General features: G+C 49.0%; 1 protein-coding gene across 5 annotated transcripts; it reads left to right on the top strand.

The window, feature by feature from the left end:
- The first annotated feature begins 912 nt into the window (after positions 1-912).
- Positions 913-25,316, top strand: SAP130 (Sin3A associated protein 130). Of its 5 annotated transcripts, XR_008451296.1 has the most exons (22): positions 913-1,157; positions 2,467-2,581; positions 3,882-4,117; positions 5,694-5,852; positions 6,963-7,074; positions 8,283-8,407; positions 9,241-9,365; positions 9,922-10,072; positions 10,287-10,377; positions 10,641-10,745; positions 11,806-11,947; positions 12,664-12,785; positions 15,268-15,570; positions 16,839-17,010; positions 18,355-18,459; positions 19,197-19,558; positions 21,546-21,794; positions 22,148-22,273; positions 23,259-23,362; positions 23,607-23,739; positions 24,047-24,160; positions 24,373-24,396. XR_008451296.1 is itself a non-coding variant. In XM_054074775.1 (21 exons), the coding sequence occupies exons 2-21, from the start codon at positions 2,473-2,475 to the stop codon at positions 24,529-24,531; spliced, it is 3,168 nt and encodes a 1,055-aa protein (XP_053930750.1). In that variant the 5' UTR covers positions 914-1,157; positions 2,467-2,472; the 3' UTR covers positions 24,532-25,316. The 5 variants fall into 5 exon arrangements, 4 of the variants coding, with proteins under 4 accessions (XP_053930750.1, XP_053930751.1, XP_053930748.1 ...); XM_054074775.1 differs by lacking the exon at positions 23,607-23,739 and having other exon boundaries at positions 914-1,157; positions 21,549-21,794; positions 24,373-25,316; XM_054074776.1 differs by lacking the exon at positions 23,607-23,739 and having other exon boundaries at positions 915-1,157; positions 16,842-17,010; positions 21,549-21,794; positions 24,373-25,316.
- The last annotated feature ends 273 nt before the right edge of the window (positions 25,317-25,589 follow it).

Below are 25,589 nucleotides of genomic sequence, written 5' to 3' on the forward strand. Positions count from 1 at the left end.
AGAGACATAGCAGTGCCGGCCAGAGCGCCCCCCGGACGCCGTAAAGACACGGCGGCTCCGGCCAGAGCGCCCCCGGCGGCCGCCATCTTGCGGGGAGGTACGCGAACCGGCTATCTGCTCCCGGGACCGACTTCGGTCGGCGCTGAGAGCGGAGCCCGGGGCGCGGCACCAGGCCCGTTCTAACGTGCGAGCAGCTCCCTGAAGGCACGGAGCGTCAGCTTGGAGCAGGGAATATGGGGGGGAACCTCTTTATTGACCCACTCCCTCTCCGTTCGCGCGCAGCAGGGGCGCCTCCCGCGGGGCAGGCCCGTAGTTACGAGTGCTGAGCCGCTCCCCGCCCGGCCCTACCCCAATGCGTCTCTTCCCGCGCTTAACGTTAGGGGGACGAGGGCAGAGGGTTCACGCACGAGAAACGCGGGAGAGGGGGGCGTGGCCTTCTCAATGGGGCGCGGTCTCATCGAATAGGCGCGATCTGTGGACGTGGTCTCGTGGGAGGGGGGTGGCCTCGGCTGGTGATTAAACGATTGAGGGGGCGTGGTATCGATGAGGGGCCTGGCTTAACCGCGGGATTGATGTCGCTGAAGGAGGTGTTGTCTATTTGGGGTGGTTTCAATTGAGGGGCGTGACCTCTGCTGGGAAGTGGGGGTGTTCGATGGGAGCGTGGTCTGAGTGGGGGCGCGGCCTCGCCTGGAGCTGATCGCCCTTGGGGGCGTGGTCTGTTTCAGTGGGCGCGTCTCCATTGAGCTGCCGTTTGGGGGCGTGGTCCCGCTTGGGGGCGTGGTCTCCTGTGGTTTGCATGTTGGGGCGTGGTCTATGTGGGGGCGTGGTCTCGGCTGGGGCTTGATAGCCTGTGCAGCGCTCGGTCTAACGAGGCGGGGGCGTGGCCTCAGTTGGCACATGATCGCCGCCGAGGGGCGGGGCCGCGGGCAGCCATCCCCCCCGCGTTCCCCGGGGCCCCGAAGGCTCGGAACGCGGCGCGGCCGCTCCCGCCTCTTACTGCACTACAGGTCCCAGCAGCGCCCGCGGGGCACGGGGCGGGGGCTCCGCGGAGGGCGGAGCCGGACCGGGCCAATCCGCCACGAGCAGCAGCGGCGGCGGAAGCGGAGCTCGGTTCTCGGCGGATCAGAGACCGCGGCCGCGAGGCGCCCCGCACGCAGGTACCGGCGCGGCAGTACCACGCAGGCCCGGAGAGGAGCGGGGGGCGGCGGGTGGAAGGCGGGAGCCTGGGGCTGGCGGTAAGGTGGTCGACGAGGAGAGGAGGGGGGCGGCCCCTGCGCGGCGACGGCGGGAAGGAACGGCGGGAAGCGGAAGGGAAAGGGCGGCCAGGCTTGGGGCTGGCAGGGGCGGACGCCGCTGCCCTCCCGGTAACATCCGGGCCCTGCGGCCCCGCACAGCGGCTCAGCTCCATTGGCTCGGCGCCCCGCGGCGTCACTGTCCCGGAGCGCCGCGCGGATTGGCTGGGATGGGCGGCCAAGGGGGCGGGGCTTATCGCTGGGTCAATGGGCGGGGCGAGGTCGGCGTTTTACGCGGCAGCCAATGGGTGAGGCGGGGGCGGTGGGCGGGGCTTAATGCCGTGGAGCCTTGTCCAATGAGCGGGCTTGAGGGGCGTGAGCGGTGTGGGTGGTCCCAGGGGAGGGGCCAAGCCGCAGTCAATGAGCGAATGTGGGGCGGAGCCACGTTTTCCAAGAAGCGGGGCGGGGCTTGGCGCTGTCCAATGGAGGGGTGCACTCCGAGGGGAGGGCGGGACTAGCGCTGTGCAGCCGCCCAAATGAGCGGGGCGGGCTCGGAAGGGCGGGATTTGGATCGGTCCAATCAGCTCTAGGGGCGGGGTTGGCGCAGGGTGAGCGGGGGGGTCACGTGGTGTCCAATCAGCGGCGTTGATTCAGGGGGCGGGGCTTGGCGCTGTGCAATGAGCGGCGCGACTTTGGAGGCGGGGGCGGGAGGGAGGAACCGCGTTGTCCGAACAGCTGGGCGCGTTCAGGGGCTGGGTCAGTGGTGTCCAATGAGCCGCATGTGGTCTGCGGGCGGGGCTCGGCGCTGTCTAATGAGCGGGCTGAGGAAGCAAGAACAGCGTTGTCCGATGAGCGGATGGGGTTCGGGGCGGAGCTACGTGCTGCCTTATAAGCTGGGGTTCGGGGGCGGGGCTAGGCGCTGTCCAATGAGCGGACGTGTTGGGTGGGCGGTGCCTGTCTGTTCAATGAGCCGAACGGCGCGAGTTTGGTGGGCGGGGCCTGTCGGCGTCCAATCAGCGGGGCGGAATTTCTGGGCGGGGCCTGTCACTGTCCAATCAGTGAGGCCTATTTGGTGGGCGGGGTCTGCCGGTGTCCAATCGGCGGGCGCACAGGGTGGGCGGGTCCCGCCTCCCCCCAATGAGGGGCCGCTGTCCCCTGAGGGGGCGGGTCTCTGCCGCCGCCGCCCCGTGCGCGCGGGGGCCCCTCGGCGGTGACGCAGCGCCCGGTCCCGCAGGCGGAGATGAGCTCGCAGCAGTTCCCCCGCTCGGCAGCGACCCCCGCCGCCCTTGGAGCAGCCCCGCCGCCCCCGGCCGCCAGCGGCCCCGCCGGCATCGCACCCTCCGCCCCAGGTAAGAGATGGAGTGGGGGGGGGGGGGGGGGGGGGAGCTGGTGGAGAGGAGGATCCTGGCGCCTCCGCCGCTAGGCTGTGTTCAACGGGTTTAACCGAAAGCCTCAATTCCCCGTATTTTGGGTGTTTATCTCATCCCTGACCTGAGTCCTGGAATGGTTTGTGTTGGATGAGACCTCAAAGCCCATCCAGTCCCACCCCCTGCCGTGGGCAGGGACACCTCCCACTGGATCGGGTTCTTCAAAACCCCGTCCAGCCTGGCCTTGAACACCTCCAGGGATGGGGCAGCCACGGCTTCCCTGTTCCAGGGCTTCACCACCTTCATTGGGAAGAATTTCTTTCTAACGTCTAATCTGAATTTTCCCTCTTCCAATATAAAGCCATTCCCTCTCGTCCTATCCCTCCATACCTTTCTAGAAAGTCCCTCCCAGCCTCCTTGGAGCCCCTTGCAATAGTGGAAGCTGCTCTTAGGTCCCTATGGAGCCTTCTCTTCTCCAGTCTGAACAACCTCAACTCTCTCAGCCCTCTGATCACCCTTGTAGTCCCCCTCTGGACCCATCCCAACCTCTCTATATTCTTCTTATGTTGGGGACTCCAGAGCTGGATGTAGGATTCCAGGTGAGATCTCACTAGAGCAGAGTAGAGGGGGAGACTCATCTCCTTGCCCTGCTGGCTACGCTGCTTTTAATGCAGCCCAGGATAGAGCTGGCTTCTGGGGCTGTAAGCATGTATTGCTCACTCGTGTTGAGCTGCTGCTCAGCAGCCAGCACCCAAGTCATTGTCTGCAGTACCCCATCCTGTATTGAAACCACGGATTGTTCTGTGGTGTAGGACCTTGCACTTGGCCTTGTTGAACCTCATGAGGTTCACACCGTGCCACTTCTCCAGCCTGTCCAGGTCCCTCTGGATGACATCCCGTCCTTCTGGTGTGGCATCTGCACCCTCAGCTTGGTGTCATCTGCAAACCTGCTGAGGGTGCACTCGATGTCATTGTTTATGTCATTGATGAAGATATTAAACAGCACTGGTCCCAGTATGGACCCCTGAGGGACACTACTTGTTGTGGATCTCCATATGGACATCATGCCGTTGACCACTACTCTCTCCATGCGACCATCCATCCAATTCCTTATCCACCAAAAGTCCACCCATCAAATCCACCTCCCTTCGATTTAGAGAGAAGGATGTTGTGGAGTCTATGTCAAAGGCTTTACAGAAGTCACCTGCCAGGTGACCAGGGAAAACTCATTAACCTCTTTTGCCTTTTTCCTCAAAGTTCCCTTTTTATTTTTTTCCACCAGTGAGCGATGAATCCAGTCGTGACTCAGACGTTGCTCCCAGAGAGCACATCGGCCCAAGCAGCTCCATGCAGCCTCGAGAGGAAAAGCAGGAGCCAGTGGTGGTCCGGCCATACCCACAGGTTCAGATGCTGACACAGCACCACCCTGTCCAGTCTGGTGCCCCAGTGACAGTGACAGCACCTCCAGCGCATCTGACTCCGGCTGTGCCACTTTCCTTTGCAGACGGACTCATGAAGGTAACAGGGGGGCTCACAATTTGTAGGGGAAAAATACAGTCTGTGTTACAAAATTGAGCAAAAACAAATTGCACCAAAAACTTCCCTGCTTTTCAATCATAGGATGGTTTGTTTGGAAAAGACCTTTAAGATCGTAGGGTTCAGCTTTACCTGTCCACTACTAAACCATTCCTGAGCACCTCACCTGCCCGTCTGTTAAACCCCTCCAGGGATGGTGACTCCACCACCTCCCTGGGCAGCCTCTGCCATCACCTGAGACCCTTTCAGTGAAAATTTTTTTCCTAATATTCAGTCTGAACCTCCCCTGGCGCAGCTTGAGGCCCTTATCTCTGTCCTATCACTTGTTACTTGGCAGAAGAGACCAGCACCTACCTCACCACAACCTCCTGAGAGCTGCAGAGAGTGATGAGGTCTGCCCTCAGCCTTCTCCTCTCCAGAGTGAACAGGCCCTGGTCCCCCGCCGCTCCCAGACCCCTGGGCTGCAGCCCCTTCCCCAGCTCCATTCCCTTCTCTGGATGCGCTCCAGCTCCTCAATGTCCTTGTTGTAGTGAGGGGCCCAAAACTGAACTCAGGATTTGAGGTGCAGCCTCACCAGCACCAAGTCCAGGAGGACGATCCCTGCCCTGCTCCTGCTGGCCACCTCATGGCTGATCCAAGCTGGGATGCTGTTGACCTTCTTGGCCATCTGGGCCACTGCTGGCTCACTTTCAGCCACTGCCACCAGCACATCCAGGGCCTTTTCCACCCTGCAGTTTTCCAGCCACTCTCCCCCAAGCCTGTAGCACTGCTCGGGGTTGTTGCGTCCCAAGTGCAGGACTCAGCACTTGGCCTTGTTGTTAACCCCAGCCTGCTGGTCTCAGCCCATCGATCCAGCCTGTCCAGGTCCCTCTGCAGAGCCTCCCTGCCCTCAAGCAGATCAACATTTCCACTCAGTTTAGTGCCTTTTGCGAAATTACTAAGGATACACTCATTCCTTTAATGCAGATTATTGATAAAGATGTTAAACAGATCCAACCTCAACACTGAGCCCCAGGGAACCCCACTTGTGACCAGCCACCAACTGGATTTAACTCCATTTAACACTATTCTTTTGTTTCTTAGTCTTTCCTTGCATGCTTCCTCTGACTACAGTGCCTCCTGGGCTTTGCTCTTCTGTGCGATGCACTGAGGACTTCATAACATCACACCGTTGGTTTTGAGGGGGTGTGGTTGTAATCTCTCTCTTTAGAGAAGAGTAACTTCGATCAGTGTCTGAAATCTTCCCTTTTCTCTGCAGGAGTGGATGGGAACACCTAACTGTTAGCGCATAGTGTGTGTAGGGAAACACCATAGCCCTAAATAGATGCCACTTGTGACTCTTGCTGAAAGTTAGGAGATGCCCTTTCTTTGTCACGAATGAAAGTGGAACAGCTGTAAATGACCAATATCCATCCTCTCCTAACACTTACACATACTTATCCTTGCGCAAAGCTGACTCTCTCTCCAGACTTGGACACACAGCCCCCAAATTATTTCTGCTTCAGCACTGAACTCTCATTTGGAGTTGCCAACGTTTCTGTCCCTGTGTTTCTTGCAGCCTCCGCTGAAGCCCACCATGCCCAGCCGGCCCATTGCTCCTGCTCCACCCTCTACTCTCTCAGCTCCCACAAAGGTCCCTGGGCAAGTTACCGTGACCATGGAAAGCAACATACCACAGGCTCCAACGATTCCCGTGGCGACAATCAGTGGGCAACAGGTCTGATTTTTTTGGTTTGGGTTTTTTTTTTCCTGTTCCAGCTCACTGCAGGGTCAGATCAATACTCATATTTGTACACCTCAGGGGGTACTTGGAGCCAGGAGGAAGGGAGAGACAGCAGGCTTCCCCATTCAGTGGCCAAGTGGTTGTTGGATCAGTTCTTCTCGGAGCATTAAACCTCAGACTCGGCTAGCACAAGCTCTTTGGAAAGCTGCTGGTTTGCTGTTGTCATCCGACTAACGCAGCACAGGGAGGTTGTGGTAGCAGAGCCTTATCCAAAAGCTTCTGTGAGGCTGAATCCTTTCTTAGGAGCTCCTGCTGTTCCGGGATCACTTGGAGAATGTCTAGTGTAGACAAGGTGCTGGGATTCATCACTGTGGTCTTATGCAGCTCTCCTGGGAGCAGATCAGAAGAGACTGCTGAGCAGTTCATGGTTTTGCAGTGTACGTTTATTAAAGTGCTGGTGACAAAATTTGAGGGGGTAAAGGTGTAGGTAATCTTTTCCCACCTCTATACTTCGACTGCAGAGCCAATCCTTATGGTTTGAAGCTAGTTTGCCAGAATGCTCGTTGCTAAAGCTCTGAAGGCTCAGGGGTTCGATGTAAAGTGCCTTTAGGTGGATTCATGTTAGGCTGGCTAAGGATGAACAGCAGGTTCAGCGGATTTTATCTTCAGGAGTGTTCTTGGGAAGTCCATCCAGTCCATCTATGAGAAAATAGAATTCATTTGTTGCAGCATTTGCCAGGTTCTCGCTATCCTCTTGAATTCACTGGACAGTTATTGTGAAGCTGTTCCTTAAAATGGCAGAAGGGCCATCTCTGTGGCTGACTGTCAGTCGCAAGCCAGCTGTGAAAATAGATCAGTGAAATACAGAAATGTTTATATCTCGCAAGCCTATAGAGTCAGCAGACTCTGTAACCTTACCCTGTAGAAACGTCTGCCTCGTTCTCCACTCGACCTGTGATGCATGCAACCTTTGCAAACCAACTATTTCTACAGAATCCCTTTTCTGTCTGTGGGGCTTGGGTATGGCAAATGATTGTGGACGTTAACTCTTGTCAACACAGCTCAATGTTTATTTGGGGTTTTGTAATCTCTTTAACTCTGCAGGGGCATCCTAGTAACTTGCATCACATCATGGCTACCAACGTGCAGATGTCTATCATCAGAAGCAGTGCTCCTGGGCCTCCGCTACACATTGGAGCTTCCCACCTGCCCCGAGGTACAGATCTCGCTGTGCTGTCCCTGCCTGCTGCTCGCAGCCTCTGAGGGAGGCGCATCCAGCCTCCTCCTCCTCTAAAATTCTCCTCCTCACTGCTAGCACAGCTCATGCTGCAGTTGCGAGGCATGTTTTTGTACCCCATCACAGGTTCATTTATGCGTTTTTGTGCGTGCTAACATTTCGTATTCTATGTGTCCACGTTTACCCTTGAGTTAAATGCTGGTGATACTAGAGGCTCTTACCTCCTGGGATTTTTCTTGCTACAGATCAGCCCCTGAGAAGAAACCCTGTGCTCAATACAGTCTGCCCGATTTCTGACTGCAGCTTTACTTTCTCAAGGGTTAGGTCTCTAGCTCAGCTTCAAACTTACATGAATTCAAAGTGCCATTTATGTTTTTATTTCCTTTCATATTTGGTGTTACTTGGTCACTTATGAAAAATAAATTGACGTGACCCAAGATCTAATCTTTTACTAGAGCAGGCAGAAGGACTGTGCAGCTTTATTTGTAGTTGAAGTTAAATGTAGTTTTGTTCACTTGATTCTTGTGGGACAGCTGCCACAAACTCCGTATTGACATTTAATATGCTTTCCTGCTCTCTCTCTCTCTCAGCTTGAATATTAACTTCTGAGGTAATAATTTCAGTTAGGGACATCTACAGAAGCTATGCAGTCTAGTCCATGGGATGATTTCAAGGCTGTTTGCCTTCTACGGTGATTTGTTATGGTCAGGAAACAGCAAACAGTAGACAAATTAATCAAATGACAGGGTTGAAAGGTAGCTTTTGTTTTGTCTTTTCTTCTATTGCACATGTATATTTCTTCTGAACTTCATGGGTGCAGTGAGATGGTTGGTGTTGGGTGACCTATTTACACATTAACCCAGTAATCAAACTGAATTATTTCTACTGACTTCCATAGCTTGGAATAGAAAAAGATTGGATTTTCAATAAGATTATTATAGGGGAATAAGAGCTATCAATAAAGCCAATTCATTTTAAATAATACCTACCCTTCCTCACATACTTCTGTGAATCTTATGTATGTTTGTTTGTTGCAAGCCTTACTTTAAACCAATGTCACCTGAACTGATGTACATATGAAATACTTTAAAATTGAAATGCAAACCAGCTAAGGTCAGAATCTCTTTGTGGTTATAATGGAGCCATTTGGGTATGCGGTATTTTAATGCTCTTGGTTCATTTCCCAGGTGCAGCGGCTGCTGCGGTGATGTCCAGTTCTAAAGTAACCACAGTCCTGAGACCAGCTTCCCAGTTGCCAAATGCAGCGACGGCTCAGCCAGCGGTCCAGCACATCATTCACCAGCCAATCCAGGCAGGTAGCAGCCAGGCCGCTCCGAAGAACACCGGTGGCCGGCTCCAAATTCTTCCTGGCACTTACTCATAATATAGAACCTGTAACTGTATTTACTGAGCTGAGGCTACTGCCATCTCTCTTCCAGTTCTGTTTCTTGGGTACCAGTTTCTTACAGCAAGTAGTGCAGTAGTTGCATTAGTCCCATGGGTTTGTTTCCTTCCAAGGCTTGGAGCCAGAAATTGGTTTTTTGACTGTCTCCAAAGTGCTTGGAAGCTGGGACGGGGCTTTAGTTCAGATACACTCCAGCTTTAAAGTGTGAAAAGTCTGGTGTGGTATGCTCGTGTTTATTTATTCTTAAATATATGTATTAACATAGAATTAAAAAGGTCCTTTGTTGAATAAGCTTTTGTACATCTCAGCTTCCATACACGTATAAGAAGATTGTAGGTGTCATCTCCTTGCAGTGGCATTAGTGTTTAAAGTGTTAAACATCTTTACTCAATGCTTTCAGACTACCAATGTAATCACCTTTGGCTTCCTGAACGTAGATGGATTAGGGTTTCTTTTCATTCAGAGGGCACCTGACCTTTGCTTTTTTTCTTGAAGACCTGCAAGGAATCCATTCATGTTCACTCTGCTGCTTACCGATTCCTATGATGTCCCTGCTTTGAAAACCAGGGCAGATCCCCTTTGAGCTTATACATCAAGTCAGAAAGACCTGAAATGTTTAAGCATGCCAAAGCTTAGTGATGAAGTGTAGGAAAAGCAGTTTTAACCAAGTAATTTCTAGTTATTCTCTGAACAGCATGATTTCTTGTCTGAATATGTCTCTTTTTCACTGGTTTTTGTAGTCTCGTCCTCCCGTGACAACTTCAAGCACTATTCCTCCAGCTGTGGTGGCAACTGTCTCGGCCACAAGAGCTCAGTCCCCTGTTATTACTACAACAGCAGCACACGCTACAGAATCAACCCTCAGGTAAAGGACCTTTGAAATCTGCAGTGCTCTGACTGTACAGAGGCTGGAGGAAGGGAAAACATACGTCTTAACCATCCAGAGCACATCCTCTAGATGTGGGATGATACAGTACAAAAATGGTGCTTGGACAGTGCAAATGCTTTCAGTTCTGTGCATAAAAATTACTATAAACGTGAACTGTTGCTCTGAGTTCTGTGAAAGAGCATTGTGATCCGCTTCCTGGAAAGCAGAGTTTCTGTTGTAGGGACTCATGGCTAATTCAGACTGTGAAGATACAGAGGAAAAAAATTATACGTGAACGTTGAAAAGAGTCCCTGACAAAGTCTTTTTTTGTGAAGTGATAGGCATTGTTGTTAGGCCTGTCCTCCTAGTTGGGCACTTGGGAAGGTGAGGACAGAACAGCATAGGTCAAGCAGGATAAGAAACTTGACCCTATATTTGATGGCAGTCCTGCTTTCAAAGAGAAAGAGACCGAGGGCTGATGTGTCCTTGCATCTTACCCTTCGTGTTTAGTATCCCTGAGGTTGTCTCCATGATTATTTTCCTTTCTCTCCAGCCGACCAACCCTGTCTATCCAGCAGCACCCGCCTTCTGCAGCGATTAGTATTCAGCGGCCCGCGCAGCCGCGGGACACAGCGACTCGGATTACACTACCCTCTCACCCAGCTATAGGAGCACAGAAGCCACAGCTCCACACCATGGCTCAGGTAAACTGCACGAAGAAGAAAAAAAAAAACCTCTTGTGTCTTCTAGACGGTTCTTTTGTTTCTATCTTGAGCCCTATGTTTAAATTTGGGAAAAAGGGTTAGTATTAGGTTAGAAATACATGTACTTCACAGTCAGTGCAGCGGAATTCCATGCTAAGTCAATATTTTAAGCATGCTGGTCTTTTAACTTGAAGCTTTGCTTTGCTTTTCATAGAAAACCATTTTCAGTACTGGTACTCCAGTGGCAGCAGCAACAGTGGCACCTATTTTGGCAACAAATACCATTGCTTCAGCAACCACAGCTGGTGAGTATTCCTAATGCTGTTGGGAGGGGTGGATTTTTTTGTTGTTTTTCTTCTTTGAGGACGAGACCTGGTTGCTTTTGAGGAATTCTTAATGGTAAAGACTGCATTTGGAAGTGCACAAACAGAGTTCAGGAAAGAAATACCGGGTTTTTCGTGAAGGTTGTATGGGTTGCAGTTTTTGCCCTCTTTATTTGGATATCAATAGACCAGGGCGATAGGGGTCTGTAGAAAGTTCTTGTATATTTTTTTTTCCTTTTCTTTAGGTTCTGTGTCTCACACCCAAGCGCCTACAAGCACCATTGTCACCATGACAATGCCCTCCCATTCTTCCCATGCTACAGCTGTCACGACCTCAAACATCCCAGTTGGTGAGTGATTTCAATTTTAAGAAGAATGTGTAACTGATGCTTCGGTTTCCTGTTGATACTGGTAGTGTTTGTGCATACTAGCAAATTAAGGAGGGAAAGAAAATCAGTTCAAGCTGGGAGAAACCAATTAACAGGTCTACTGTAGCATAGCTTTCTTAATACCAAGAAGAAATAGATGTTCTAGGAGGAGTAAGTCATAAAATGGCTCATTAATTTACTCAATTGAATTTTCAGATGAAGTTGAGCCGTTTGGCATCTCAGAACTGGCATCGTATGTACTAGTAGCTATAACTGCTTGGTGGTAGAATAAGGCTTTCATAGCTGATTTTGCAAGTTCTTTAGTGTGCTTCTTGAGGTGTTTGGTGTAGCCTAGTGGGTTTTGTTTAGCGTGCTCCTTTGGAGGTAAAACACTGAGGTCTGAAGGTGGGAAACTTCTTTGCTGAGATGTGAAAATCCACCCGAGATGTTCACTGCAGAACCACATAAGTTTCCTTTTGTTTTCCTGCTGACCTCCTCCTTGTTCTTTTGAAATCTTGTAGCATCTTGCCCTGCCATCAGTTTCCAAGGCGTGAGGTTGTATCTCAATACGCTGGTGTTTCCTGTAAAGCTTTTCTGGCTGTTTTGTTTTGTTATTTTCTTGGCCTCTGTCTATGTGTACTTGTCTGCTTTGATCTCATTTCCCTTGGTCTCTGTCAAGTCCTGCTATGGAAACTTGGATAAATAAGTTCTTGCCAGCAGAAAGGATTGAGCTGATTGATTTAATTTCAGCCCGGGAGTAAGTTAATCTGTGATGTGGCAGAGCTTATATATGCATTTATAACATCTTTCTGTTTTAGTACACGTTGATAAAAAAATACTTCATTTCCCTAGCTCTTTTTTCCTGTTGAGGAAAGCTGTCATCCCTGTGGATAGAAAAATCATCTGAAGTTGGGGTGGTTTTTCATTTGGGGGGGAGCGGGGCGAGTCTTGGGGATTTTGCCAGAAGAATTAATATTACCTTTGAAGCGTCTGCCAGCTTTTCTTTTGACTGTCAACTGATTGCATGTTTGTCTTTATTCAGCTAAAGTGGTTCCTCAGCAAATCACGCATACTTCTCCCAGGATCCAGTCTGATTACACAGCAGAGAGGAGCAATCTCATACCCCTCTCTAGTCACCGGGCCTCTCCAAACCCAGTAGCGATGGAAACCAGAAATGACAACAGGTGAGGAAGTAGCAGCTCTGTGAATGAGAGGTTTTGAAATGCTGGAAACCCAGGGATGGAGGCAATTTGGTAGTTTTGGATTATCGTAGAATCATAGAACAGTTTGAGTTGGAAGGGAACACAAAGCCCATCCAGTTCCAACCCCCCTGCCATGGGCAGGGACACCTCCCATTGGATCAGGGGCTCCAAGCCCCATCCAACCTGGCCTTGAACCCCTCCAGGGATGGGGCAGCCACAGCTTGCCTGGGCAACCTGGGCCAGTGTCTCACCATCCTCAACGTGAAGAGATTCCTTCTTATGTCCAGTCCAAATCTTCCCCTCTCCAGTTTATCCCCATTGCCTCTTGTCCTATCACCACAAGCCTTTGTGAACAGTCCCTCCCCAGTTTTCTTATAGTCCCTTCAGGTACTGGAAGGTCGCTGGAAGGTCTCCTCGGAGCCTTCTCTTCTCCAGGCTGAACAACTCCAACTCTCTCAGCCTGTCCTCGTATGGGAGGTGCTCCAGCCCTCAGATCATCCTTGTAGCCTCCTCTGGACCCATTCCAACAGCTCCATATCCTTCTTATGTTGAAGATTCCAAATTAATCGTGATAGCTGAGATTCTTGATAGTTTCTGATGGTTGAGATCAGAAAACTTGGAGGGTGGCCCAAGGACAGGGCTTGAAGATGAGCTGTTGAGGTGGTGTATGTAATACTTGTTCTCTTTGATGCCTGTAGGCAGTCGGTGCCTGTCCAGTTCCAGTATTTCTTACCAACGTACCCGCCCTCTGCCTACCCTTTGACTGCGCACACCTACACCCCCATCACGAGCTCGGTGTCCACCATTCGCCAGTACCCAGGTGAGGCTCTGGAACAAGCTGGATTTGGGCTCTCCTCAATCATTAGCTTTAGTGGTGGGAGAAATCAAGAGGCTTTTCCACTTGACTCTTGACAGTTTGTCACACACAGTATGTGATGGCTTGTGGCTGAGGGGCAAACTCACAGGCAAAGGGCACTGAACTGCTTCAGGGGCTGCTAAACATAGCGAAGGGTTCCACGTTTGATAGCCAAGCGTTTGCGTCTCTAAGCAAAAGTTATTGATGCCACAAATGGAACTGGTTCAACCCTCCAGACGCAGCTCTCCAACGCGTGTTCACTCCCTGGTGTTCTGACAAGTTCCTCTTAATCTCATCTATGTGAGCATGCAGTTTGAGAGAGAAACCCAAATCAAAAATGGAAAAAATTAGCTGCGTTGCACACTTCCATATTGGCGTTCTGTTCAAAAGAAGCTAATGTGCTTAAACCAAAGTTGCTGTGTACTGGGAGCCCACATAGACAACCCAAACATACGTCATTCTGTGACAGCATTTGGAGCACTTGTACCTTACTGAGGGCATTAGGACTGTTTTTGTAATGTGATTGTTTCCACAATCCGAACGGTAGGAATATGCATGGTTTGGATTTTCATGGAATATCTGTTGGCAGCATGTTGCCCTCGAGCAGTATAGAGGAAATTTGGAAGGACTTGGAGGTGCCAAAGCCCATTTGCTGACTGGCAAAGTCCACGCAAAGAACAGCCAAGTTCCTGGGGCATGTGCTTACTGTCACTGAAATTCCACTGAAAAATTGCAAGTGCCAGCTCTATGTCCGGTCAGGATTTGAGGTGGGCTTCGGGATGATTAAAGGACTTGTAGAAGGGATGTGTGAGCTGCTCCTGTACCTTCCTGTGCTGGGGCTGAAAGCTTTAAAGGGCAACGTGCAGGTGAGCGGTGGTCCTGGGTGCTGGCAGCTGTGATCGAGGAAGGGTTACAGAGGCCCTGGTACAACGTGACGCAGGCTGTCAGGAGGTCCAGGTGTAGTAGCAGGGTGGGGTGAGGGTTGACTGGAGCTAGTTTTTTACAAAGCAGAAGTACCTTCTTCAGCAGGAACTCATTGACGGAGACATTTTGCTTGTTAAGCTGACTTGAAGCATCAGTTGAAGGTGCTACTTGCGGCAGAAACTGGTGACAATTCAGAGGACTCGGGGTGTCAGGAGGGACATGAGCCTCTGCGAGAGCACGGATAGAAGTGCAGAGCAGACTTTTTAACAGGTCACTGAGATAAGGAGCATTAACACGGAACTTTGAGGAGGAGTGTTGACTTTGGCTTTCCAAAAGCCAGTTTTGTTTATATGGTCTCCCAAAAGGATTTTGTTGGATAGAAAGTTCCGCAACAAGAGCATTTCACATAAGGTCTTCTACCAAGAGACATGAGGTGCCATACTTCATACTTGGGTCCCAGAAGCCATTTGCAGAGACCTGGAGTCAGATTTGAGAGGTTTGACAGCCAGAGCGTCTCATCAGCACAAGAACTTGATCGAAATCCTGTGACAATGACAAAACCAGCTTATTTTGTGATGAGAGGGCTCTCCATTGTTAGCAAGCAAGGCCGTTGTTGGCAAGTTCGCCTTTGCATTCTGTATGTGGCTGCAGAAATCGTGGCTGTGTCCTGTAAAGACTGGAAATTCAGGGATCCGAGAACTATGGGCTTTGTTAAACACTGCTGTGGGGGAGTGTAATATGCCGTATAGTGGATGTGGAAAGACAGAATCACGGTTAGAATAAAAGAATTGAACTTCTTAGAGCAGGTGCTTCATTGGGAATATTGTTGTGCCACAAAAAGATCTAGTGTTCATTTGAGCTGTGGGATCCAGCCTGTAACTGCAAGCCCTGTTCTGAGCCAGCTGAGTCCATACTCCACTCCAGAACATTTTGTCCGCTCGTGCTAAGGAACGCTTCTTTTATGTTTATGTGGCTAGGAAAATTGGATAAGGAAATCAGCCCTGCTTTAAGGGACTTATACTTGAGTCTCTGCTTTGCTTGCTTTTGTACATTGAAAGGTTTGGAGGTTTTTAATTGATGTAGCGATAAGCTCTGTGGAAAGACTGCCTATTGAAAAGAAATGGCTTAGGCTTCTGATTTATCCTAATTATCTTTTTTTAATCAGGGAAAATGCCAAGTGTTGGTACATCGGGCTATATAAAATGATAGTGAGCAAAAATAACGCCTGGCTTTCTGAGACTGGGAGCTGGGTACAGAAAGCTAATTTGAGTTGAACTTTAACATTAGGATTAAACTTGAACTGTTCTCTCTTGTTGCAATTGGGAATAGAAAATACATGGAAGTAAACAGTAGTGTTACAGTCCTTTGGCAGACAGTCTGGCCTCCCCACTCTAAAATACACTACTAAGCAAGCCGACAGATTAATGGTCTTTGAAAGGAAATACTTGAGTGAGAGGTCCTGGGGGGAACCGAGGCGACACGCTGGACAGGTGTGACGAGATGTCTGTGTTGCTGCTCCCAGTTTCAGCGCAGGCGCCCAACTCTGCCATCACGGCTCAGACCGGCGTTGGCGTGGCCTCCACTGTCCACCTCAACCCTATGCAGCTGATGACTGTAGATGCCTCTCACGCCCGTCACATCCAGGGCATCCAGCCGGCTCCCATCAGTGCGCAGGGGATCCAGCCAGCGCCAATCAGTGCCCAGGGCATTCAGCCAGCACCAATCGGGACACAAGGACTCCACCCCGCTGCACCAATTGGCACGCAGGGACTGCAGCCAGCACCAATCGGCGCTCAGCAGCCTCCAGCCGACGGCAAGACTTCAGGTAAAGTCACTGGCTTAGTTTTTATCATTTACTCTGACCAGTGACCTTTTTGTAGTCTCTCTGGTCCAGTAGTGGACACTAAATACATTCATCTCATATTCTCCCAGGAAATATTTTTTAACTATTTTTCAAGCGTAGTGGGTGGAGTGTGTGGGCGGCTTTAATGGGTTATTTCCATGGGAAGGACTGGTAGTGCCAGAGCTTAAACAGCTTCCTTCGGTAAGGCCTTGTGGGAAAAGTCATTTATGAATAAATCATAGAATTGCTAGGTTGGAGAAGACCTTTGAGACCACCAAGTCCAACTGTACCTTTCCACTATTAAATCATATCCCTAAGCACTTAATCTACCCATCTTTTAAATCCCTCCAGGGATGGTGACTCAACCACCTCTCTGGGCAGACTCTTCCAGTGCTTGAGAATGCCTTCAGTGAAGTTTTTCCTGATCTCCAATCTGAACCTTCCCTGGCGCAGCTTGAGGCCATTGCCTCTCATCCTATCACCAGTCACTTGGGCAAAGAGACCAACACCCACCGCTCTACAACCTGCTTTAGGGAGTTGTAGACAGTGATAAGGTCTCCCCTCAGCCTCCTCTTCTCTAGGCTAAATGATGTTCTCCAAACTGTTCTGGCTATGGATTAGGTCGCAGTAACAATTAAAAGGTAGTTTCAGCAGTTGGTCACCTGATCCTGGACTCTGACAGAAACCAACTTTCATTAAAAACGACTGATCTGATGAAACCCCAGAAACTTACTGGAAGCGTGGGCAGCCAAGAGACTCTGCCGTTGCAAAGCCGGCAGACACGCTGCATGGAGACTTCCTGACCATCTTAACTGCGGCATCAGTTAGTTGCCCAGATGGGCTTTGGCAGAAGGTCAGAACATAAATACAACTGATGGTGCTTACTTATAAGTGCCACACTGACTACCAGAGCGTTATTGTGTTGACCCAGTTGTGTTAGTGATCTCCCTAGCAATTTCTGCATTTTCCATTTCTTCTGGAAAAGATTATTTCCCTAGCAGCAGTTGTTAGGCAGGAGGTAGTTTCCGCCTTCCCTGCAGAAAGTTCAGTGATCAGGTTGCCTGTAGCAAAGGTATTGCTTACAAAGCACTCTGAAAGCCCTGCAGATAGAGATGGAGGGAGTCGAGGGAGCGTGGACAACACGTGCTCCGCGAACACCTGCCTTGACATCAAATCTCCTTAAGTAACTGCGGTTTTCTCCTCTCTGTATCTGTTCTTCTCTCTGCTGTATCAATATCCATCCTTCCCAGCAGTAGTCCTGGCAGATGGAGCCACCATTGTAGCCAATCCTATTAGCAACACATTCAACACCGCTTCTGCAGCAACTACAGTCGTGCAAACCCATAGCCAGAGTGCCAGTGCGCCAGCCCAGGGCTCTTCCCCACGCCCGAGCATCCTCCGGAAGAAACCAACCACGGACGGGTGAGTAGAACTGAAGATAATGTGTGAAGGAGACACTTCTGTGTAGCCTAGCCTAGCTGAACGGAATCGTTGCAGTGGAGATAAAAAACGGTTCTAGCAGATTATTCAGTCAGTGGTTGTGAGTGACCTGCTGATCTGCGAAATACACTTGGTTTCCTCCCCTGGGGTAGGATAAGGTTTTCTTTTAATGCCAGTAATAAAATGAGAAGGACTGTTTGTCTCCTTGCTCTTGGAAGTGGCTTTTGGAGGAAGATTTGAGGCTTTTCTTGCTTAGTGTAATAAAAACAAAGACTTCATAATCTACTAAAATTAGAATTTTTGTGCTTTTTCTTCAGTGCTTTTCTTGGAAGAATATGTGGATGAGTAGAAAGGATAGGATTAGTGAAATCTGATTAAGAAAAGGGAGTAACTAAAACTCTTAAAATATTTTATGCTGTCTGTTGAATTTTAAATGCCTGAATAGACGCAACGCTGCTTTAGAATTAACAGTGCATTTCTTCCTGCCTAACGACTGAAAACGTTTGGAGCTGATGTGTCCTGTGAGACTAAAATTGCATATTTTTTTTATTTGGGTGGCAACTTTTTTAAGGCAGAGAAGCTGCAGGCTGTAAAACTGAAACAGATATTAAAGAAGCAGTGGTAGGTCACTAAAGAATGTTTCCATTTGAGAGGTTGACTAGTTTAGACAACAGTTTGACTTCCAGCCCCGCAGGAGACTTAATAGTCTCTAAAATACTCTTATGTGTTTAGCCCTGTGCTGGCTAACATCCACATTCAGGGCTTGAGGTGTTGGGGTCGGGCTTTGACACAGCTGAGTCCAACTAAACAAAGCAGATGCTTGTCTGAGCACCTTCCAGTGGCTGCCCCATCCCTGGAGGTGTTCAGGGTCAGGTTGGATGGGCCTTGGGCAGCCTGATCCAGTGGGAGGTTGGAACTGGATGATCTTTAATGTCCGTTCCAACCCAAATTGTTTTATGATCCTATGTTCAAGATGATTGGCTCAGTCTTGAAACAGCAGTGGAGGCTGGTGGCATGGCCAGACTGGAGCTCTTTGTCCACTGTTGGCACCGGGCAGTCTCAGTAAGATGGAAGTAAAGCTGGCCTTCCTGGAGAAGCCATAAATGGTGGTGAGCCTGGGCCAGAGCAAGGGATCCTTTATCTTTAAAGAAAATAAAACTTAACTCTAATTTGAAAAGCAAAATGAGACTCTTTCTATAGCGGATCAGCAATACTGAAGACGGAGTGCAATGATACAGCTGTAACTCCTGTCTTGGTTTGGTCAAGAGAGTGTCGATACCTTTGCTCTCGGTTTTAGTCTCTGCATCTTGGCTCTGTCTCTTACAGGCTCGCGGTCCGGAAAAGCTTAATTCCACCTCAGCCCCCTGAAGTAGCTGGCACACGTGTTGAGAGTACCATGCGAAGCACATCTGGATCACCAAGGCCTGCTGGGTAAGACTTTAAGCAATAACCAGCTGTGCCATAATATTTGGATTGTGTTGGTTTGATTTGTATTCTCTGGCTATTGGAGCGTTTTCCTTTCTTTTGGGAAACCATCTATTGTGGTGTTGTCAACGTGACGACTTTGAACAGACCTGACTATTTCTGCTGTTGTGAAGCTGAAGCAGTGGCCCTGTAAAAGATGTGGGTATGAGCTGTCGTTAGAAACAAAATGGATGGGCCTCAAAATGTTTTTTCTATGAGACTTGAAAATGAACGCTGACGAAAGGTAAATGCAGCTTCTGCCCTGCTTCACTTAAAAATTTTATATCTATTATCCATATATAACTATATTTTCATATATAATAAGTTTTAGTAATAGTTTTTATAACTGTTATCCATAATGGGAGCTCTTGCAAACAGAGCCTGGGGGCAGTACAGCTCTTCTTGTCTGCAGGGTGAAGCTGCCTCCTCCTTTGACAAGCATTCCAAAGTCAAATCGAGTTTGTCAGGAGATTTGCTTGTGACAGGGAGTTTCTAATAAATACAGAGGATTAGAAAGGGAGCAGAGAAGGAAATGAGATGACACCTTCTCCTGTTGTTAAACACGTGACTGAGCCAGGTTTTACTTGAGGGTGCAGGAAAAGCTGGATAGTCTTGAATCCAGCTTGGCTCATTTGCTTCATGCTAGCTGGTCATGGCTGAGACGCAGTTAATTTGCATTTATTTTGCTTTCTTTTATGTTACAGTGCCAAGCCAAAACCTGAAATACATGTGTCCATGGCCACTCCAGTCTCTGTGTCCATGGAGGTGGTGTCGAACCAAGGCGGCGAGCAGCCCACCATTGCAGTTCCCCCGACCTCCCAGCAGCCCGCCTCTGCCATTCCGACAATCATCGCCGCAGCCAGTCCCACCTCGCAGCCTGCAGCAGCGCTTTCCACCATTCCAGGAGCCATTCCAGCTGCTCCACCAACTTCTACCACGATTGTGGCAGCATCTGCTCCTCCTTCAACCATGTGTGGTGCCCTGTCAGCCGTGCTGGGTCCTGCAGTACCAGAGATAAAAATCAAAGAGGAAATGGAGCCCATGGATATAATGCGACCAGTATCTGGTAGGTGGTTGTTAATCACCAGGTTGCTTCTTCTGTGGAGAAATTAAGAGGATTTCAACACTTCCATTCTGTAAAATGAAATAACATCTCTTTCATGGTAGCACAGAACACCAATCAAAGGGTTCCCGTATGCCTTGTAACTCATAAAGTTCTTCTTTCCTTTCTCCCTAATCTTCCATGAAATCACTTGTTACTGTGACTGCTTTGTTTGTCTTCAAATGATCCAACTTCAAAGGCTCTGCGTAGATTCCTTGCTTAAAACACACGTGCACAGCAGTGGTACCAACGTGTTATGGATTTGCTCAGTTCATTACCATTTTCTGATGAACCACACCATTCAGGTCCAAGGGCCTTTCTTGTATGCGAAGAATCAGTGCCCAGAGCAGGACCCCACAGGGCCCTCCTGGGATTCATGGATATTGTCTCTAGAACTTGTTAAAATATTCGTTATATTGCCTTACGTATCCAGCCTGGCCATACCATCAGATAGGATGGTCAGTACTGTTCCTATCCTTATGGGTCTCGGGTCAGGCGCTATACAGTTGCAAACAGATACAAATGCATCCCACATTCATGAGTTATGGGAATTCTGTTTAGCTGTTGGTTTCATCACTCTCCTTAAAGCTTGTTGATGACACAAGCTGCTTGCTGCAGAATTCGGTAGCACAGGCAGACAGCATTAAGTTCTCCATGTTTTTTTTGCCTCTTACTGGAAGCTGTGTCTATGCCAAATTGTCAAGAGATCCCATCCCAGAAATGTCTTTTTGCAGCCTTGGTCACAGCTGGAGGTGTTCCCTGGAGGTCACATCCCTGGAGGTGTTCAAGGCCAGGTTGGATGGGCCTTGGGCAGCCTGAGCCAGTGGGAGGTGTCCCTGCCCATGGCAGGGGGTGAAACTGGATGATCTCTAAGGTCACTTACAACCCAAATTATTCTATGATCGAACTTTTCCCTCCAGATGCCATGGAGCGTTTGCCGCAGCTGCCTGCAGCTCTGCTCCTCGCGGAGGGGCACTGGTGGGCGCAGTAGCTTTCTGACAGCACTCTTGCAAGAAGAGTACTGCAGTCCTGTTGTGATTGCATGGGACGCTGTGTGTTACAAGAGGGAAGGGACCTGTGCGCTATTGACTCTGATCTGTGCTAGCCTGCCTACAAAGATGTCTTTTTTTACTGTAGCGGAAGACAAATGATGGCATGGATTCCTTTTTCTAGCATTAAGCTAACTTAAGCCTCACATATAGAATCATAGAACAGTTTGGGTTGGAAGAGGCCTTAAAGATCATCCAGTCCCAACTGTCCTGACATGGGCAGGGACACCTCCCACTGGATCAGGCTGCCCAAGGCCCATCCAACCTGGCCTGGAACACCTCCAGCTTCCCTGGGCAACCTGTTCCAGTGCCTCACCACCCTCATCGTGAAGAAACTCCTCCTTATGTCCAGTCTAAATCTGCCCCTCTCCAGTTTATACCCATTCCCCTTCATCCCATCACTCCAAGCCTTTATGAACAGCCCCTCTCCAGCCTTCTTGTAGCCCCTTCAGGTACTGGAAGGTCGCTATAAGGCCTCCTCACAGCCTTCTCTTCTCCAGGCTGAACAAGCGCAACTCTCTCAGCCTGTCCTCGTATGGGAGGTGCTCCAGCCCTCCCATCGTCGTTGTAGCCTCCCCTGGACCTATTCCAACAGCTCCGTATCCTTCTTACGTTGAGGATTCCAGAACTGAAGGAGCTGAGGCACAATTGTCTCCATTCTTATTCTTCATGCCTTTGCATATGAGACACTAGAGATCTTAGCATGTAGGCTTGTCCTAGCAATTGCTGCTGGCTTAATATCTGATCTTCTATGCATGTGGAGCTGAAGTGCTCATAGTCTTCATGCTCCTCACAGTGCACTGAAACGAGAACCTCGGTTGGAGGTAGCGTTCAAATAATGTCAGTGTTTTACCTTCATGCTGCTGATGGTTTGGACTCTTTTCCTCTCTCCTTCCTCTCAGCAGTCCCTCCTTTGACTACAAGTACCGTGTCTCCGTCTTTGGCGTTGCTGGCCAACAACCTTTCAATGCCTCCAAGTGATTTGCCACCTGGTGCCTCCCCAAGGAAGAAACCCCGCAAGCAGCAGCATGTCATCTCCACAGAGGAGGGGGACATGATGGAGACGAACAGCACTGACGATGAGAAATCCACTGCCAAAAGTTTGCTAGTGAAGGCAGAAAAGCGCAAGTCTCCTCCAAAGGAATATATAGGTAAAGTCATATCTGATGTCTCTCTTTCCTATTCCAGTGTCTGTATTTTCTCTTCCCTTTGTTTCTCAGAGAAGGTGCTCTCTCATTTTTCTGGTTCCTAAATATAGAAAATACAGAATCCAAGTATCTGTTCCCAGCACTTTCTGTATAACTGTGTTAAGGGAAAATTACTCTCTCAAGACAGAGTATCATTTTGGATGACTTACGGTTGGACTTGACGATCTTAAAGGTCTTTTCCAACCTAAACTATTCTGGATGAGGTGGTGCTTACGGATCTGCTGGGGTTACTGTGTCAAGCTGATTTCTTACTTTCACCTAGTTACTAATAGGGTTCTACCTGGCTCCTTTTCCAGATGAGGAAGGTGTGAGATACGTCCCTGTGCGTCCAAGGCCTCCTATCACACTGCTCCGTCATTATCGCAATCCTTGGAAAGCCGCTTACCACCACTTTCAGAGATACAGCGATGTCCGAGTCAAAGGTCAGTCCACTTCTTGGAGAGCGACAGCTTCATTCTCCTGGGATGAACAGTTTCCGCGTCTCAGGAACGCTCTCAGCAAGCTGGTGTGGATAAGCAATCCCACAGAAAGGTCTTGATTGCAGTTGGAAAGCAAGGGTTGATCAAGTTAGCTAATGATTTTCATTAGGTAGGTGTTGCCTGAATCTCTTTGGCTCTCGAGATAGAGGAAGAAAGAAGGGATGGAGACTACATAGAATTAGTTATGGTTTTGTAAAAGGAAAAATTGTATGGTTATGGAGTAACCTGTTTACTTACAGTAACAGAAACTTACTGAAGAAGGTAATCCTTAAAGCAGTGACATGCTGCGGTGATGTGCCTTCCGATTTTCTTACCACCTAACAAACTTGCCAGTCAATCAAAAACATTCTAGATTTAACGTAACTCTTCAACTAACAAAAGGGCTTTTAAAGAGGATTTTTTTTCCTAACATGAGAAAATGGAGATTGGACACTGCTTTTTAGGCTTCTTGGCTAATATCTTAGCCAAGAAGTTGAGTCACCATCCCTGGAGGTGTTTAAAAGACGGGCAGATGAGGGACTCAAGGACATAGTTTAGTGGCAGATAGGAATGGTTGGACTCGATGATCTAGGAGGTCTTTTCCAACCTAGTGATTCTATGATTCTTGGCATTTTAAAGCAGTTTGAGTTTTCACAGCTGTGGAAGAAGGGAGTAGATACATATTTCAGTGGTTTAGGATGGACCTTTTACTCTCTGAAACACTGAGCGCTGCCTTCATTAAATGAGGAAAAAATAGGATAGAATATAAATTGTCAGGTTGTGGTCAGGTCCATAACAAATGGGTAGGCTTTTCTCCCTGAATCCAAATGTTGCGCATCCTCATTTCTTAGATGGATGGAGAGCAGAATTTGGGTCAGTGTGTTTGAAAAGAGAGGCCTGGCAAATTCCTGCAGTTCAAATAACATCTCTTTGTCTTCCCTGGTGACAGAAGAGAAGAAGGCAATGCTCCAGGAGATTGCCAATCAGAAGGGCGTATCCTGCCGGGCACAAGGGTGGAAGGTCCATCTCTGCGCAGCACAGCTCCTGCAGCTGGTAGGTGAACGGGGCTCGCCAGCTCCCTACGACGCGGGGTACAAGGAGCTCGTAAGACAGGAGATGTTTTTACAAACTCAGTACATGGTCATCTGACACTGGGATACCATAAAAGAGCTGGTGTGTAGCGCCCAAAGGGAGCGGGACGTGCTTTCCCCCTTTCTCAGGAATGTGGCGTTAAGTGGCTTGGAAACGTAGAGTGTTGGTTTTGATTCAGACATAAGAGCTGATGTATTTTGTACAGATGATCAAAATTGGCAACTCCCTCCTGCCGATGCACAGGTCTGAAGAAGCGTCCGTTTGGGATGGTGCGGCTGATCTGAGGAGGCAGCACTGATCCACATTCCTGGATGCTTCTGTTTCAGGTTGGGGGTGAGGTAGGTGCTCTGCATTCTAGCACCAAACTCCCCAAAACCTCTGCATTCCTGGAATAGTATTGTGAGAAATAGGGGAAGCAGTTCTGGTCAGGATCCATGTTTGTTCAGAAGTGGAGCAACCCTGTAAATAGGATGTCAAGTAAGAGTGATAGTGCCACACTCCACGTCAGAGGCTCCACCTTCTGAATTACTAACACAAGCAGCCGAGAGGGGAACAGGTTATCATCTCTGTGTAGCTTTCTTAATGCGGGCGAATGCTTTCTGGCCCAGAGGTGAACCTGCTCATGAAGGACTCCTGTCTTTTTAGACGGACCTGGAGCATGATGTGTATGAGAGACTGACTGCCCTGCAAGAGGGACTCATTCCTAAGAAAAAGGCAGCGACTGATGATGACTTGCATCGAATCAACGAGCTGATACAGGTAGGTTACTCTGCCCTCCCACAGAATTGCTTACCCATAATTACAGAATATCCTACTGCAGTTAGTAAGAGCTAAACTGGCTTAAAAAAAAACACGTAGCTATGCTTCCTGTGTTTCCAGTGCCACCAGTTAACGAGCGGCGTTAGGAAAAGGTCCAGGGATCGCTTAAGCTAGAGAGGTCTGCTGGTAATGACAACAGTGTTTCTTTTCAGGGGAATATGCAGAGGTGTAAACTTGTGATGGATCAAATCAACGAGGCTCGAGACTCCATGCTGAAGGTTTTGGATCACAAGGATCGTGTTCTGAAGCTTCTAAACAAGAATGGAACTGTCAAGAAAGTATCCAAATTAAAGCGAAAGGAGAAGGCGTAAAGCCAGAACAATAATGACTCTGGAAACGGAGGATGTGTACAGAATGGAGTTGAACCTTTTTGTAGTTTGGGTTTCTTTTTTTAAGCAGAGCATCTGAATAAAAAGGATGAGTTTAGGGAACAGATGGCAACAGATGGACATGTGAAGCCTGGTGACCTGAAAGGATTGTCACTGATGTGTCATAGTGAACAAAGATTTCTCTCAGGCTCATCCCTTTTTCAAGTCTTTCCAGTCCCGTTTGTTTAACCCTCCTGATGTGTCAGTGCCTACTAATTGGAGCGAGCATTGCCGTTTGCAGTGGGCAGGGCGCTCCCACTGCAGCGTAGGGATCAAGGAACACGAGGTGCCGATGCGCCTGTACCGCAGGAGGCTCTGCAGGGACACTGGGAAGCTGACATACAGGGATTGACCCAGGCAGCAGCCGTGCTTCAAAGCAGTGAAAACAACACAGTTACCCCATTCTTCTGACCTTCCTGTGTCTGACGTAGCCTTCTGAACCCAGTGCCACTGCACTAGATCTGCCACATCCAGGATCTCCGACGTCATGGAAGTCGTAGCTGTCAAGTTACAAAAACAAAGAAACGGAAAAAAAGTTGGGGGTGGGGATGGGGAATCATTTCAAAGTGGTTTTGTAGTGTCTGTGTGCGTGTGTCTATGTTGGTGCTCTGGGATACTTGTTTTGAAGCACCTCTTGCGACAGAGGGCTTGCCATAGCTGGTGTAATGTTAATTGTACCACATATATCCTGAAAACAATAAAGGACTTGGAGGTTTTTGTATGCAAGCAGTTTGTATGGCTTTATGCTACTGAAACTCTTCGGCCTGTGAACCCAAAACCAAGTTAAAGCCATGAAAGAAGCCTTCTGAGGAGAAGAAATGGTTTGTTGGAAAGTAGTCAGCCTCGTGCTGCTGAGGGAAGGGTAATTTCATTCACATTTTGGCTCCTGAATACACAACATGGATTGGCTCCCATGCACTTAAGGTTAAGTTTCTTAGAAAGGTTGCCAAATCGGTTCATTTTTAATCTCAGCAGGAGGCTTTGGTTTCATCAACTAATTC

Source organism: Cuculus canorus, chromosome 9 (assembly GCF_017976375.1).
Source record: "Cuculus canorus isolate bCucCan1 chromosome 9, bCucCan1.pri, whole genome shotgun sequence".
Taxonomy (NCBI): Eukaryota; Metazoa; Chordata; class Aves; order Cuculiformes; family Cuculidae; genus Cuculus; species Cuculus canorus.